This window comes from Lepidochelys olivacea (genome assembly GCF_965140295.1).
Source record: "Lepidochelys olivacea isolate rLepOli2 genome assembly, chromosome: 1".
Classification (NCBI taxonomy): Eukaryota; Metazoa; Chordata; order Testudines; family Cheloniidae; genus Lepidochelys; species Lepidochelys olivacea.
The window spans coordinates 49,661,594-49,679,847 of NC_140411.1; the positions used below are offsets into that span (position 1 = coordinate 49,661,594).

The window sequence follows — 18,254 nt, forward strand, 5'->3', positions numbered from 1 at the left end:
CTGATTTGACTCATGATTGTTTTTATCTTTGCTAAATTGGTTCTTTAAAAGTAACAAGAATGTATATTACTGGTTGGGGCTTTATTTTGCTTACCCATGAAAAATTTAAGGGTCAGGATCACTTGAACCTAACCAGCCACTGATTTTTAGTTCTGTGATTATTTCATCTGTCATTATCAGTTCTACTATGGAATTCCTCTATGCAGAATGCATTTTTTTTTGAGTTAGCAGATTGTTATGTGTAATTTTTAGAAATACCAATGATGTTTTATTACTGGCGGCTTGAAACCTCCAGCATATGTCACTCAGGCTGAAGTCCTCCATGATTATGCAACATTTTTTCCCTACGCCTGACATAGATGGGTGTTTAAGGAGCCTGTTCTCTACTGTGGTTTGGTTGTTGTAGCAGACACCATTGTTGTACCCCATCTGGTACTTTATCTGCTAGAGCATAGCAACAAAATCAAAACCAACAAACCCATACCCTGACCTAAATGCCCCCCTTTATTGATGGAGCAGTAGTTTGTTCTCAATGGCTATTCAATCTTTGACTTCTCTCCTGAGATTTCTACCACCATAGCATTCTTGTTAATGTTATTTTTATAATCTTGACACTATTAACTTCCATTAGGAAATGGAATGAGATCACCAACACATTCCACACAGATCATCAAATAGCTTCAAGGTGACAATAATATTCTGTCACAACTGCCTCTGCAGAATTTGAACCAGTGACATGGAGGTGAAAGGCTCAGCATCCTATTATCCATCATCCCCTGATAAGATAACTGGTCTCCTTAAGTATACTCTCTCCTTCACAGATCATTCAGGGAGACAGAAAATAAAATGTGCAGTAATGTTTTAATGTGCAATGTAATGGCTCTGGGTTTTTTACTACGATTAGTATTGTGTTGTGTTTTCAATAAGATGCATCAGTACAGAATGATTCGTTACTGACTTACTCATGATTGTTTTTGCTAAAATCACTGACTGTATGTATTTGACAGGGTTATGTAATGGAAGCACTACTTACCTTGGAGGCTACTGTGGATAATCTGTCTGATTGTTTGAAGAACTGTGATCTCCTGACCGTATTATCTCGGTAAGAGTCTGTCTATTCCCTTAATCACATAATCTTTTCCCATATAAATCTTATGAAGCAATACAATGTTCTGCAATCAGAATTGCATGAAATGGTTTTGGTATAACTGATCTTGCTCAAAATACATTTACAAAATGAGCCTAAGAGTGCATCTGAGCCCAATTTGGCAACTATTGAAATAAATATTGATAAACTCGTGGACCCTCCTAGCCTGTTATAGCTTTTCTTTCTTCCTTTCAGTCATCTACAGCACATTTGATGTCCTCTTTAAACAAATAACATTAGGATTCCACGTTCTGTTTTTGTACCTAACGTAGTCTTGAAAAGATGTATAGGAAACAACATTTACTTTGCTTAGAATATTGCAGATGGGGGTACAGATCACTCCCTGTTGTGAGAAAACACATGGTTCCACTAATTAAGTATTTCCCAAATCACTGCATGAATGGGCAGGATTTGTCACCTTTGTGGAAAAAATAGGGGATTCTGTCCTCAGAACTCAGATGTCCCAAGGGGTCCTCAGGAGGCCCTATGCCTCTGCACCTGCTTTATGTTTCCCCTTCCTTGACAACCTCCGTAAGCAGATGTCTGTGGAGCCTCCTATGAAGAGGGGTTCCACAATATGAAAAAAGGCCACACAGATTTCCTTTCAGGTTTGAGGATGTTCAACAGTGTGCACCCCCTGCTCTTGTTCTCACGCACAGTCCTTCTCAGCTGTGCATCCTTGAACTCACTGGGAGCCCTCCAAGGTTGAGAGGATGGCAAACCTTTCTCCTTCTAAAGCACAACCAGTGACAGATCTGTGCACCAAGGGGAGGCTAATGTCTGTCTGTGGTGTCCGTTAGCAGTAGTAGGAGCTGAGTGTGTCCCTGGAGAGATCTCCTTAAATTCTAAAACTTTTTGGCAACATAAAAGTTTGTGGGTAAAATTTCTGGGGTGGTGCTGTTACAATATATTATAGTCTTTTATATTCCAAACCAAGAGTCACATGTTCCTCTTGACTACACAGTTCAGAAGGGAGCAAAATGGAACAGAAATGGCCCCAAATTGTGGAAGGAAGGGGATAACACCATCCTTCCTTCTACCCCTAGTGACTGTGTAAGCCCCTCTGCGAGAATACCACAGAGTAGGGGCTTTGCAGTTTTGTGAGTAGAGCATTTCAGAGGTAAGAATGGAGGCAGCCGGGAAGTAGCTGTTCTGTACAGCAAGCTTCCCTTGGCACTGTAAATTGTTAGGTTATAAGCTTTTTGGAACAGAGACTTTGTCTCACTGTTGTCTTTGAACAATACCTAAACACTGAGGGTGCTATTAGAATATAAATAGTTAATAAGGACTGCCTGGAATTCCAAGCAGTAATCCATGTGGCAGTTGTAACTCTTTGAAACGCCAGCTAAGTCTCCAGTGTGCAGTCTACCTCCCTGAAAGGAGGCTAGGATAGCAGCATGGAGTCTAAGGGACAGTACTTCTAAGGGGAGCCCTGATAGCTCCATGACAGGATAGGGATAATGCAACATTTCTAAGTTTCTGCTTACAACCATTGGTTTAGCTGCATACATTCACCCATGGTGGCCAATACTCCTCCCTCCACAGGGTCAATTTGCCAGTAATTCTACAAGTGTGACTTATACCAAATAACTCCTGCAGCGGGTCCAGTGGATAGGATACTGAGATTCAGGAGACCTGAGTGCTAATCCCAGCACTATCACTGACCCAGAGCATGACCTTCAGCAACCACTTCACCCCTTGTTTTCCCTTCCCCTACTTTCTGCCTTGTCTATTTAGATTGTAAACTCTTCAGGGCAAAGTCTGTTTCTTACTCTGTGTTTGTGCAGTGCCTATTACAATATGGCCCTGTTCTCAGTTGGGGTCTCTAGGTTATATGGAGAAATCTGTGGGAGAGTAAAACAGACAGTGTGGTGTTTGTTTACTGTTTTTTTAACTGTTTATTTATCTTCTGATAAATTCTTGGTTTACTTCCTTTTTATTTGTACTAGTTTATTTTCTACATTGCTGCTTTGTGATATAATAAAATCCTATTTATATATTTATTTATTTTTTGCTTAGTTCATCATCACCAGACTTAACTTCAAGCACTAAACTGACTGCAAATCGGAAGAGTACGGGCCAGCTGAACGTGAATCCTGGGGCTGTAAGTGGTAACACAGCCACTGCTGAACGAAGTAGACACCAGAGAAGCTTTTCTGTACCCAAAAAGTTTGGTGTTGTGGACAGATCCTCAGATCCACCACGCAGTGCCACACTAGATAGAATTCAGGCATGCACCCAGCAAGGCCTCTCCTCTAAAACCAGGAGCTCATCATCTCTAAAAGACAGCCTCACTGATCCTTCTAATATTAACAATCCAACCAACCTGTTGGCCACCATCTTCTGGGTTGCTGTAGCTTTGATGGAATCTGATTTTGAATTTGAATATCTAATGGCTTTACGATTGTTGAATAAACTACTGGCTTATTTGCCACTGGATAAAGCTGAAAATAGGGAGAAGTTAGAAAAGTTACAAGGACAGCTAAAGTGGTCAGATTTCTTGGGGCTGCAGCAGCTGTTGCTAAAAGGATTCACTTCCCTTACCACCACTGACCTCACGTTACAGCTCTTCAGTTTGCTGACACCTGTGTCACGAGTATCCATGGTGGATTCCTCTCAAGTTATAGGTAAAGCCAATTTTTTCTGCCTTTCACATTTTGATTATGAAATTGTTTTTATGTTTGATATGAAAACCTCACTATGCTACTTAAAAATACCTATGTCACCTTATGTAATATAAATTTATTTTTGTGTGTACAAATTGTAATGCATTTTTTAATGAATACATATTTATACTCATTGCAGATCTCTCCAAAAAAACAACTAAAGGGAAATTCTTTTGTTATTACTATTATTTATTATTTGTAATATCATAGCACCTCAGCACCCCAGTCATGGACCAAGACTCCTGTGTGCTAGGCGCTGTACAAATAAAGAACAAAAAGACAGCCCCTGCACCAAAGAGCTTGCAATTTAAATATAAGACAAGAGACAACAGATGGATACAGACGGGGGAGTACAAGGAAACAATGAGACAGTTTTGGTCAGCATGATAGTCTGAGGTCTCAGCACACCTATTCAATATCAGGGGAGCAGGAAAGATGCCATTTTTGTACAGGGATATTCTTTCACATTTTATTTCTAGTTATAGAACCTAGCAAGGCCTGTGAAGTTTTCTCAGTATTTCTATAATAAAACCTCAAGTTCTTTTTTCTTGGGGTGAGGAGGGGCTGCTATATTCAGAGCCGTGAGAATCCTCACTAGTCAAGGTCTGAAACCAAAATCTTTTTTCCAAACACCGCCATACTTTGGGAAGAACTGTGTGACTTAGATCTAAATTTTGCTTTAGCTTTCTACCAATTCAGAATTCCCCTCACTTGGGGAATTCTCAGTTGGCCAGTTGCAGACATCTTCTTCCTCCCTCTCCCCTCCCCCCCCCCGCCCCTTTTCTCTTTTGGCCACTCAGTATAAAATGTAGGGAAATGGGGCTGAGAATCAGGCCCAACATTTTATTTTATTACCTCCTCCTTCTCTTACCATATATTAGCAGTATATATTATACTAAAAATGCCTCCAGTATTATTGGAATTTTGGATATTGAGGTGTAGGGCCAGATCCTGCAAACATTTAAGATTAGTAGCAGTGCTTACTACTACTAATTCCATGAGATTATACCTGGTAATACGCACTTTGTATGTTAGTAAATGTTTGCAGAATCAGTCCCATTCTTTGTAATGACATCATCACACTGTCATATTTAATAGATGTTATGTTTAATTTGATACAACAGTCTTAAGGTGAAATATGGGGTCTGAACAATTTGAAAGAGTCTATATAACATCACTGTAATGTACTTTTGTGATTATAGCTGCTAGCAAAATATTGCTTAAAAGACAGCTAATATTCCTGTCCTCTCATCAAATATCCACTTTGTATTGTATTGTTCTGTACCAGGGTTCCCACTGAATGTCTTGTGTCTCCTGCCTCATTTAATTCAACATTTTGATAGCCCAAACCAGTTCTGTAAGGATATAGCGGAGAGAATTGCTCAGGTAGGAAATTTATTTGGTACATTGTACATCATATTAAGTCTTGTGAATGTCTTTGACTTTTTCTTAGCATAATGTGACATTCATATTTAATTAGGCTTGTTTGGAAGAAAAGAACCCTAAGCTATCAAATCTTGCACATGTGATGGCCCTTTATAAAACTCACAGCTATACAAGAGACTGTGCTACCTGGGTAAATGTGGTTTGCCGTTACCTCCATGAAGCATTCGCCGACATTACCCTGAGTATGGTTACATATTTGGCTGAGGTAAGTTTTTAAAACCAAACCATTTTCCATCTTCTATTGACAGACAAACTGAAGGGCTATAGCCTCTTGGCTATTCATTAGAGATCTCCTATCCTCTGTTCTTACTCAAAGTGCAGATCTGAGAGCAGAATTTTGCTGTATGCTTTTTTGAAAAAATTAAACACTTAATGCAAAACATATCCAAAGTCAAGTAAAGTCCTCAAGTTGATTACTTCTTAAAGCTGTGCTTGCCCATGAATAAATAGGGTTTTCCACTACATCCAGAACTGGAGTACAAAGAAAGAGTGTGTAACTACCTTATGCATTTGTCAACTTTTTATAGTTTATAATTTTGGGCTAGATTGTCCATCCTTATTCGTGTTGGTGAACACTTACAGGAGTTAGTATTTTCTGTCACTCCTTTCAATGGGACGTAAGTAAGGGCTGCACAATCTGACCTAAACTGCTTGTTACATAACAATCCATTTCTTGTTATAAATATCCATGCCTAATGGATCCAAATGCATTCTTCTAACTCCAGAGAGAATTCGCTGCTTCTCTCCTCATTCATCAGTAATGGGTAATACCACCTGCCTGCAGAATTCAGAGGCCATCTAATGTTGCTGGAGACTCCAAGCTGGAGCCCCATTCTTCTGCTCAGGCCACCAGATTTTCTGCCCCATTCGGCAGCAGAACAAGTTGGCAGTTCAGATTTTCTCAACCATTTTCTATAACTTTCATGTTTATTTGTTGTCATGCATGACTTCACTTCCTTCTAGCTCCTCTCTCTCTCCCCTGAGGTGAGGAATCAGTGGAGTATTGAGGCTCCAATCCTCTGGCTTCTCCAATTCAACACTTCTCTAGTGAGCACCCTCTGCCCTCCACTGTGGGAGCAGAGAAGCCCTGCAAACATCCAGCCAAGTCCAGGGGGAGCTATAGGGAGCTTTCCAAGAGCCTCACAGGATAAACTGAGCCCTGCTGCCACAAGCCATCATCCTCAGTCTGCCAAGGGGTAAACGATGCTCTGCTGCCACAAACCATTGACTGTCACTCTGCTGAGGTATGGGCTTGAGAAGGCTATCTATGCCCTGCTGCCACAAGCCGATGACCCTTCTCTCTGCCAGGGCGTGAGCTTGAGAGGGCAAGTTATGTCATGCTGCCACTTTGCTGGGATACAGTCTCAAGAACATGAGCTGTGCCCTGCTGCCACAAGCCATTGACCCTCCCCCTGCCAGGTCACAGGCTAGAGAGGATAACGGTGCCCTATAGCCATAAAGCCTCTGACCCTCGCTCTGCCAAAAAGCATGTGGCTTTGAGTCAGAGAGGTGTGGAGGGCCTCAACCCCCAACCAAAGCTGTAACACCACCATGGGAGGCTCAACCAGGAGCATGACAATTCCCATAGAGAGGGGAACACCTCTCAGCCTGCTCAGGGTTTACTTTTGCAAATGCCAGAGACTCTGAGTTCCAAATAGGCAAAAGCAAGCATCCCCTTTGTAAGACAGCAATTCAGATTGTTAATGAGCAAGTGGGGTAAATGTCAGGATTTAAACCCTTTCTCCTTTTCCTCCCCACCCTGAGAGGCAAGTGTGTGCTGGGGCATCTCTGCTTACAGGGGTCCTCTGACAGTGCTCTGTAGCAGGTACCCTGCCCCTTCCTTACCCCGCAGCATGTCTGGACCAGCAGAGAAGCCTATTCCTCCTGCGCAGCCCTGCCTCGGGCTGCAGTGTAATGGGAATTGTGCCTGTCTAGTTTTCAGTCTGCCAAGGAATGGGGCTCAGAATCTGATGGGTAGGAAGAGGTCTCTCTCTTTGCCCTTCCCTTCTCCATATTCTGGCTCCATGCCAATGGACTGTAGGCCTGGCTTGACATCAGTATCTTGCCTCACTTCTTAATGGGCCAATTGGGAAGGTGAACAGAAGGTTAAGTTGAAAATTAGGGCTTAATAAGCAGTATGTGGGAGTCAGGATGTCTGTGCTAACTAAGATAAGCAGGAACACCCTGGTGCTATGAACAATGGATAAGCTTGACCTACAAAGTAACCAAGCCAATCTCAAATGTTGCAATGTATATGAATATTGTATCGTGAAATGTAATGTGTAAATATATATAGAGGAAGAGGTTTGCTGTGTAACTTTGGATGTGTGGTATGCTCTATACCAGTGGTTTTCAAACTGTGGATTGGGGGCTCCACGTGCTGCCCCCGTCCCAAACACTGGCTCCGCACTCCCATTGGCCAGTTCCCAGCCAATGGGAGCTGGGAGGGCAGTGCCTGCAGGCAAGAGCCACACAGAGCTGTTTGCGCACCTCTGCTTAGGAACCAGACCTGCTGTTGGCCGCTTCCAGGGAGCAGCATGGTCCACAGTGCCAGGACAGGCAGGAAGCCTTCTTCTGCACCCCAGCTTACAAAGCCACCGGAAGTAAGCCCTTACCCCAACCATGCAACCCACCCCCTGCCCCAGACCTGAGCGCCCCCCAAACCTGAGGCCCTTCCTGCACCCCAAATCCCTCATCCCCAGCCCCACCCCAGAGCCTTCACCCCCAACCCAGAGCCCTGACCCCCTCCCATACGCCAACCCTCTGCCCCACCCCTGAGCCACACTCAAGCCCTGAACCCCTCATTCCCAGCCCCGCCCCACAGCCCTCACCCCTGAACCCCAAACCTCTTCCCCAGCCCTGAATCCCTCCCACATCCCAAACCACTCATCCCCAGCTCTGTTGGGTTGCAGGCGTCAACAATTTTCTTCAACTGGGTCGCCAGAAAAAAAGTTTGAAAACCACTGCTCTATCCTCACCTCCTATGCTTGAGTCTGATCAATTCAGCATAGCTTTACTGTATGCCAAATAAAGGAACCCGAGTGAGACGGGGCCTCAACCCTCACTACCAAAGCCAACATAGCAATCCGTTGGTCACTGTCAACACCAAAGGTGTTTATGAAGGGACTGTTCCCCTAAGAGGGAAGAATCTGGAGCAGAAGCTCCTACTGAAACCTGCATGCATTTTCTTCTCAAAGCAACAAAATCCTCAGTATGACAAAGAGAAAATGAGCATTTGTGTGAATTCTCAATTCCTGTACAGGACTCTTCTTTCTGCTCTACCCTTTATACCCAGAGTAATGAAAAAAATGGCTGTTAGTAGTCACAGCAAGGCTCAGGCAGAGACAACATAGCAATCAGTGCCTTGTCCAGAGAAATAGACCCATTCACAGCTTGCCAGCTGCTTGAACAGATTCATACCCAGGCATGAACCTGGTAATAATTTTGCCATCACGGTGGCTCAGATTGCTGGTGCTATGCACTGGGTCAATCCCTGAATGCTTTTTCTCAAAATGTACTTCCAGTTCCTTCTAAATACATGGAACCACTCAGCAGAGACCATGCAAATTAGGTTTCATTCCCAGGTCGTATCCAAATATCCCTTTGTGGGCAGGTAAGTATGAGCAACTTGCGGAAAACCAACCCAATTTTCACTGTAGCCCCTTACATATGCAGTATGGAAGCAAGTCTTGCAGTATGGGGAGCATACTTGGAGACTGATTTCCAAAATCTCAGAGTACACCCTTTTAGTTCTCTTCAACAGCCCTATCAGATGCATGTGTGAACAAAAACATATAAATGTGACCACATGGACTCAGACCAGTGGTCTATTGAGTCCAGTATCATATCTGACAATAGCCAGCACTAGTCACTTCAAAGGAAGGTGCAAGAAACCCTGTAGTGGGCAGTTATGGTGTTCATAGGAGAAGTTTCTTTTTACTTCCCATTAGAGGTTTGCTTAAGACTGAAGCATGCGTGTTTATATCCTTTCCAAAGCCAAGAGATAAGCAGATATCAGAACCTCTCTGTGATAAAGGAAATAATATCCTGGGTAGAGAAGAATGTGCTGTTTTTCAAGACAGTTCACATAAAGCATGCAGAAAAGAGGAAAAAGCAGAACTGAAGTCCCACCTCATCCCACTCCACCACTGGCCCAGAAAGCACTTCAGATTTGATAGACAACTAAGGAACCTCCATTGCACCTGCAGAAAACACCAGTCCTCTCAAATTCTTTGATTTAGATCTGGACAACCTACAGTTAACAGGATGGACATGAGAAGAGAAGTGTAGTTTATCAGAGTTTCTCCATTAGCATCATAGATATTTTTTGGTATCCAGACAGAATTCAACCAGGAAATTACAATGATTGATCTGGTCAAATTACATTTTTGTGTGAGGAGAAACTGAATGCTCTCTGAGGCAAAGGTTGTCTTGTTTGTACAGTGCCCAGCCCTACGGGTCCAGGGCTCTAGATGCTACCATAATATAAACAATAATAGTAACCACAAAGTTCTGGTGATCTCATTTACACTAGTTTCAGAGTAGCAGCCGTGTTAGTCTGTATCCGCAAAAAGAAAAGGAGGACTTGTGGCACCTTAGAGCCTAACAAATTTATTTGAGCATAAGCTTTCATGAGCTACAACTCACTTCATCGGATGCATCCGATGATGAAGTGAGCTGTAGCTTACGAAAGCTTATGCTCAAATAAATTTGTTAGTCTCTAAGGTGCCACAAGTCCTCCTTTTCATTTACACTAGAGATTCTCCAGGATGGTTCACTGGAGTCCTACAACCAAGCACCATGGAAAAGTGGGTTCTTCAGGCAGGCACATCAGACTCCTTATCTGAGTATCATCAGGTGTCAAAATTAATCAAAATAACAGATTGGACAAGCCTGTGGCTGCCTTTTTTTAGTTGCCATCACCTTCAAAAGATAAGTTTGGAATTAGTTCCTCTGTCAATACAGAACCACACTACTGTTGTCATGAGGAAAAAAGTTACTTGTACTGCTCCAGAAGCCTTTCTCTTCAGATGAGTTTTTATTTCCACAGTTACTGGTAAATAGGGTTTTCCCGTCATTTTGTTCTAACCCTTTGCACCCCTTTGGAAGGTTGTGGCATGTATGGGCATTCTTAGAGCTCTAAAGATATTTTTCAAGCATATGGAGTATACATGCCAATTGTACCCTGTTCATCTCATCCTGTCCAAAATGCCAAGTCCTTAGGACCTCAGTGTTCCTACAGGCACAATGTTAAAATCCTGCACCAGTTGGCATGCTAGGAAGCCATTTACAAAGGAGTCAAGCTCACTCTGTGAGGTCTCTGGTGACATTGTGGGTAAAAGGATATGAGCCTAATCTGAGGAAGATTTGCAACATGGATTTCTATTCCCCTGCAGAGGCATCCTTTGATAGGAAAGTGTTGCTGGGTCGGTTCCCAAATAATTCCTTAAATTATACAGCTCTTACTTTATATGGGGGGAATTCTTGTTTCTGCTTAATATTCTACTGTAATAATAATTAAAACTCTGCTTCTTTCCCCCCACTTTTGTGATTTATTGTTTACTACTTCCCATTATTGGTGAATGAGGAGAGAAGCTGTGCTACAGAATGAAAAATTTCTTACCTGCTTATTTTCTTTCTGCTAGGAGCTTTTCTCCTCATTGAACCCAACCTACTAGTCTGGGAAATGACTGGAATAAAATTTGAAATTTTTCTCTAAAAGGAGACTTGGACATATAATGATCTTAAGTTTATTTACATATCATATCAGATTGTTGTCTTAATGCTAATAATTGACTGCTGGAGTATTTCTGCAGCTTTGGGAGATCTCTTCTGGCAGCCAGAGCTGAAAGGTGGGGCTTAGTCCTAGGGCCTCCAACAACATTAGACCACCTTTCACATGCAGGAGGTATTACCTGTTAGCAACGAATGAAGAGAGAAGCCACTAACAGAAAATTATCAGATCAGAAATGTGTTATTCATGTGACACACAAATCCTTAAGGCTGTAATCTTTGAAGCCAGTGGAACTACTCACATACGCCAGGTTAAGCATAATCATGTTTGCAAAATCAAGATCTTGTACTCCTGGATGCAGATCCAAACATTCCAGAATTTGGGAATATTTAAAGCTAGGGTTTTCGTTTAGGCTCATCTCTATATTAATTTCTACCATGAGAGAGACCAGGCATTCCATCTTCCTATCCAGTGAATATGTGTTTCCATGGAAGCTATCGCTGGAGGGCATTGGTAGTGAAATTTATTGGGTAAATATAATTTGCTGTCTGAATAATGGTGGTCTATTTCTTTCGGCCTGTGTCTCCTCAACCTTTTCCTCAGAATTCCAGCCAAGGAAAAAATTAAAAGATATTTGGTTATTCTTTATTGGATGTCTCTCTCAATTAAGTTCTGAATTTCAGCTGCCAGCTTATTCTGTCCTTGTACGGGCTTTCTGGATAGCTTAGAATAGGAGTACTGGGCAGACAAGAAGTTTTATGTTTCATTATCAGAACATAGTTAATTAGCTCCAGACTCCATAATTTACCTTTTGTAGTTTGTCTTGTTAGTAACATCATTACTAATTATTGTAACAAGACATTCTAAAATTATTGTTTTTCAGCTAGGGAAATGCTGTCTGTACCTGACTGATATTGGTGCTGTTTTCTTTGAGAAACAACCTTTCAAAATCCAGTTATTTTCACTTGTTTTTTCATAGCTACTAGAAAAGGGGCTTCCCAGCATGCAACAGTCCCTCTTGCAGATGATCTACAGTCTTCTTAGTTATATGGACTTGTCAGGTATTCCTGTTAAACAGTTTAACATGGAAGTGTTAAAGACAATTGAAAAATATGTGCAGGTAAATATTGTATCTTCCTTGTATTAAAATATGAATTGAACAGTAGTTACTGTGAAATATTAAACTTTCATATATGAACTTAGGAATTACCATACTGACACACAATACCTAGTCAATATTCTCCCTCTGTCTCTGCTGCAGCCAATACCACGTGTGCCAAAGTAAGATGTAAAACTTTCATAACCCACTATAAAATCTTTAATTAGAATAAAATACTTCAGGTCAAGGAGTTCTCATTTTGTCTTTTGCAGTGCAAGCACCTTGTCTGTGCCTAACCAATGATAAATAATAATGTACCTAATTGCAAGTAAATGCAAAACTGTACCATGATACCATGGCAGAAATCTCTTCCTGACCTAGCTGGTAATTAATTCATACTCTGAAGTATGAGGGTTGATGATAGTCCTTGTAATTTTATCCTTCTCGTTTAACTGCAGTTGTTATTTACAAAAATGTCCAATCCTTTAAAAAAAACACCTTTATTCTACTAGCACTATTTCTATAACTCAATTTTGTACTGAATTCCAAAATCTATGAATGATTTCAGTATTTAACTTACTTTAATTGTGTGTCATCACTTTTAGTAGTTGTTAAGATTCGTGGTTAATAATGTGGCTGTAAAGGTATTGTTAATTGATGTAAATTCTTCTTTCAAATTGTTTTGACAAAAACAATATCTACTTCTAGAGCATTCACTGGAGAGAAGCCTTGAACATCTTGAAGTTGGTAGTTTCTCGCTCTGCCAGCCTGGTTTTACCTTCCTACCAACACAGTGATCTTTCGAAAATGGAAATACATCGAGTATGGAACAGTGCTTCAAAGGAACTGCCAGGGAAAACTTTGGAGTTTCATTTCGATATTTCTGAGGTACTATATATATCACAGGGAAAATCTACTAGTTCAGACCTTAATTTCCATCTTAGTTCTTTATGAAAGTTGAAGAATTGGGAAGCAGGGAAAATTTCAAGACATCATCTTAAAAACATTGTTTTAGATCCAGAGTTAAACTTAATGACCTATATGGGAAGACCATGTTCTTCTTTGAGTAGTGTGCCTCTGGGTGCTTCACTTAAGGTGCATGAACACCTTTGATAGGAGATTTTCATTAGTAGCATCTCTTCAGCCCACATATGCGCCATTGATATTCTTGTGCCTCACACCAAGGCTATATTAGGCTGCATGGCCGAACCACCCTCCGTTCCTTTTCAAGCACCTCAGCCTGAGTGACTGATTTCTTGGGACTGAGAGCAACCTGAATATTTTGTGATTGTTTGTGTAAGTGATATGTATCACTAAGTCCAGCTTGCTTGGGTGGCAAGATAGACTGGAGTGCCCAATGGAACTGTCTGTGACTCCAAGGTAAGACTCTTACAGTGATCTAGGAGTTCACATTTGTTCCTGGCTTGGTGAAATCTAATTATAGAATATACCACCAGTTTGGGGTGTCTGCCCTGCTTTTGACAGTCTACCATGAGATTGGCACTCTCGGTCATGAGCCACTCCAGACAGCGTGACAGAAGTGATAACATTGGGCTATACAATCCATTTTACTGCCCTCCCACCTCCTTGTTCCCCTTCCCCATCCATCTATAGAGACCCCCTCTTATGACTCCCTGTTAAGACAGGAATTAAATTCCCTTCTTTGGTTAGGAGCAGTTGAACCGGTTCCTGCTCAGCACAGGGGGAGAGCTTTCTCTCTGAGGTATTTCCTCAGACCATAGAAAAACAGGGGGTGGAGACCAATCTTAGATCTCAGACGCCTAAACAAATTCATAAAGTCTCAGAAGTTCAGAATGGTGACTCTGGCAGCTATAATTCCTTCTCTAAAATCAATGGATTGGTTTCAGCCGTGGACCTTTAAGACACATACTTCTATATAACAGTACACCGGTCCCTCAGAAGGTTCCTGCATTTTTTCGTAGGCCAGGATAATTTTCAGTGTCGGGTGCTCCTGTTTGGCCTCTCCTCGGATCCAAGAGTGTTTTCAAAGGGTCTGTTGGTGGTTGCTTACTTGCATCATCAGATGATCACAGTATTCCCATACCTCAATGACCGACTGCTCCAAGGATCAGTCATGCCATGAGGTGTCATCTGCCATGCAAAAACACTTTCCCTGTTCTTAGATTTGGGCCTATAGATGAATGTGAAAAAATCCACACTGACCCCCATTCAGATCATACAATTTATAGGGCCATCCCTGGCTCTTTAGTAGCCAAGGCCTTCCTTCCCATGGGCAAGTTTGTAACATTATCAAAGCTTGTCAGAACTATTCAAAAGAGCCCTCAGACTTGAGTCAGAAACTTTCTTCATTTCCTCGATTACGTGGCAGCTTGTACCTTTGTGTCCGAACATATGAGGTTACATCTTTGCTATTTCTAGCAGTAGGGGCAACACGTTGGGGGCATGTGCCCCCCCAGATTGCTCAGTCATATGGTGGGCTGGGCCCCCTCCCTGCGGAGCAGCTGAGCCGATGAACTGTGCCAGGCAGAGAGAGGCAGGAGCAAAGGAACAGCTGGGAGCAGCATGGAGGAGCTGCTCCTTGCCAGGGGGTCGTAACTCAAGCTGTTCTGCGGTTGTGCCCCTCCGCCCCCGCATCAGCAGGTATGGATCATCTGTGCCTAGGGATGGCTCATCAGTTTACTCACCAAACAAACACATCCTAGACAAGCAGGTGTCACTTCTCCAGCAGGTAAAGCATTCCCTAGACTGGTGAAATCACAATGTAGGGGCAGGGGTTCCTTTTCTGCAACCAACACCAACGGTAACCATAACCATGGATGCTCTCACAGTACAGGGGAAATGATCACCCCAGGAAACCTCCCTCAATATCAAACTGCTGGAGCTCACAGCGGTCAGAAATGGGTGGCTTCATTTTCTGCCTCTCATCAGGCACAGATCCATGAGGGTCATGATGGACAACGTGGCCTGTGTGTTCTGTATCAGTCAGCATGGAGGAGGGAGATTCCCCTTCCCTCTGTGCTGAAGCAATAAGGTTATGGAACTGGTACATAAAACATCACATGGGAATTTTGCAATGTATTTTCCGGTCAGACAAAATGTCACGGCTGATGCTCTCAGCAGGTATTTTCCCCAAGACTACAAATGGGAGCTGAATCCCCAAGTTCTGGTCAGCATTTTTCAGATTTGAGGATTACCAGAAGTGGCCCATTTTGCAACAACTAGGAATAAAAAATGTCACATATTTTGTTCAAGGGGAAGGTTAGGTTTCTATTCCCTGGGAACACCTTCCTATTCCCTTGGAATGGGGAAGCTGTTTTATGCTTTTCCCCAGATGCTTTTGATCCTCAGAGTGGTGAACAAAATCATACAGGATGGGATCAGAGCCATTCTAATAGCCACAACATGGTCGAGGCAAGCATGGTTTCCTTACCTGTTCCACCTAGCTCTCTGTCCACCAATACATCTCCCAATCACTCCTCCATTCCTATCCCAGTTGACTGCTGCATCCCAGTCTGAGCCTTCTCTGCCTCAAGGCGTGGCTCCTCGATGGTTCGTGGGGCTAGAGTCATCCTGTTCTGCAGAAGTACAGTATATATTATTAAACAGCAGGAAAGATTCTACTAGAAATACTTCAGAAGTGGAGAAAATTTAGTCACTGGTGTGAACTCCAGGACACTGTCCAGCAATCTGGCCCACTTCTGCTTGTTGTGGAATACCTTTTTCAGTTCAAGAAAACAGGGCTGTCACTTAGTTCTCCCAAAATTCATCGGGCAGCTCTAACAGCTTTTTATACCATTATTGAAAAGTTCTCCCTGTTTTCTCACCCTGCAAACGTAAGGTTCACGAAAGGCCTGGGAAATTTCTTTCCACTGCTGAAAAGCCCTACCCCTGTTTGGGACTTTAATCTGATTCTTAAAGGTCTCAGGAAGCCTTCCTTTGAATGGGTAGTGATCTGCTGCTTATCAAATTTGTCTATGGAAACAGCCTTCCTAGTAACTATTACCTCAGCCCACAGAGTTGAAGAGATTGGGGCTTTAATGGCAGAACCTCCTTTCACAGTTTTCTACAAGGATAAGGTTTCCTTATGGCCACGTTCCAGGTTTCTTCCTAAAATGTCTTCTGAATTTCATCTGAATCAGATCACTTACGTGACAGTTTTTTTTCTGAAACTGCACAAGTCCAACGTGGAGACTGTACTCCATACTCTAGATGTCAGAAGGGCATTATCCTTCTATCTATGTAGGACTAAATCATTCCTTAGATTGTACATTTCATTTGCAGACAGGTCAAAAGGCTCTGCAGTTTATACCCAAAGGTTATTAAAATGGATTTTGGAGTGTATTATAGCTTGCTACCAGCACTCTTCTCTCTCCCCCTCCCCCACCCCCCAACGGCTTGTCAGTTACTACACAGTCTTTGGTACGTTTCTTCTCCAGACACTGTGCTTTAGTCAGTGCCTCCAGATCTGAAGCCGCAATTGGCAATGCAGTTCTTTCCTCAGTAATGGACTTGACTCCGAAGCTCCCTGATGGGATACTGCTTGGGAGTCACCTGAAGTGGAGCACCCCTAGGGACACTACTCGAAGAAGAAAGAGAAAGTTACTCACCCTGTGCAGTATCTGTAGTTCTTCAGGATGTGTCCCCCTATAGGTGCTCCGCTACCAGCCCTCTTTCCCCTATGCTTTGGAGTTTCCATTTGAGACTTGGCAGTGGAGAAGGAACTAAGGGTGGGTTGCCCGCGCAGCCTGATATAGTGTCAATGCAGGGCACAAGGATATCAACAGTGAATGAGCGGGCTGAACAGACACTACTAATGAAAATCTCCCATCAAAGGCTCATGGGCTCGACTCACGCCTGAAGCTGAGCACCCATAGGGACACACTATCTCGAAGAACTACAGTTACTGCACAGGGAGAGCAACCTCTCTTTTTGGTTTTGGTTTCAACGTATTTTTTCCGAACATGGGATTCCAAAGGAAAAACTCTTAAAACCTGGGGAAAATAACGACATATATATATATGTCGTTATTTTCCCCAGGTTTTAAGAGTTTTTCCTTTGGAATCCCATGTTATATATATCCATGTTATATGTGTATATATATATATATATATGTCTGTGTATGTTACATTTCACATCTTTATAACATAGCTGTTGACTTGATTAATTTAAATACAAATTATAATAAACTCTTCTTTTTAAAAATGTACAAAAATATGTTACCTAAGTAAAACCATATTATCTAGTTTCAGATTGGAGTCTTTTGACAGGAGACATTTTGACCATGCAAACACTATGTACATACTTAACTTTATGGGACTACTCACCTGATTAAAGTTAATCACGTGTGTGTATGCAGGATTGGAGACTTATTCTTACAACAGCTACTGAGAAACAGGGTTTATAAAGGAAACACTACCACAAAAGGATGTACTTTTAGTATTTTTCCATAAAGGTTTTCTCACTCTTACTGTCCTTGGCTCTCTGAGCACTCTGGCCTGATCCAGCAAAACATTTCAGTATGTGCATAAGTGTTCTGCTGGATCGGAGCCAGAGTGCTCAGCACCCTGCAGAAAAACCTCTGTAACAACAGCCTGTGAGAAATCTGCAGCTGAAATAAGTTTATTTAACAAAATTTGCTTTTCTCCATTGCCCGTTCGGTAAACTCATTTATTACTGTAAGCTGCTCCTGAATATTGAGGTGCTGGCATTGTTGGGGGTAGAGAAGCTGTGAAGAATATATGGTGGAAAATATACATGTAAAGATTTACATGAGGCTCATAAACAGAAAAACAAAAAATAGGTAAAATTTTGGGCATACCTGTCTTCAGAGTGACATTCATCTACAAGTGAGCTAACAGGTGCCTATATAAGCTCATTAACATTATTCGACATAATACGGCTTTATTCTCTATGTTATTTCAGACTCCAGTTATTGGGAGACGATATGATGAGCTACAGAGTTCTGCTGGCCGAGATGGTAAACCCCGGGCAATGGCTGTCACTCGAAGCACTTCCTCAACCTCCTCAGGTTCTAATTCCAATGTCCTCGTTCCTGTGAGCTGGAAAAGACCTCAGTATTCTCAGGTAGAATTCCCACTAAGTTCCTATAATGGAGCCCCCTATTCATTAAAATATGCCTGTGCATTGCTCCTGAATGTGACATTGTTTTGCACTATTGGA

General features: G+C 42.3%; 1 protein-coding gene across 3 annotated transcripts in view; it reads left to right on the forward strand.

The window, feature by feature from the left end:
- The window catches only part of FRY (FRY microtubule binding protein), a 320,853-nt gene that overhangs the window by 252,170 nt on the left and 50,429 nt on the right, over nt 1-18,254 (forward strand). For all 3 annotated transcript variants that reach the window (XM_084635515.1, XM_084635516.1, XM_084635517.1), the window contains exons 43-49: nt 1,008-1,102; nt 3,167-3,774; nt 5,102-5,199; nt 5,294-5,464; nt 11,973-12,113; nt 12,801-12,980; nt 17,997-18,158. In XM_084635515.1, coding sequence (XP_084491641.1) covers nt 1,008-1,102; nt 3,167-3,774; nt 5,102-5,199; nt 5,294-5,464; nt 11,973-12,113; nt 12,801-12,980; nt 17,997-18,158 — 1,455 coding nt within the window. The remainder of the gene's footprint in view (nt 1-1,007; nt 1,103-3,166; nt 3,775-5,101; nt 5,200-5,293; nt 5,465-11,972; nt 12,114-12,800; nt 12,981-17,996; nt 18,159-18,254) is intronic.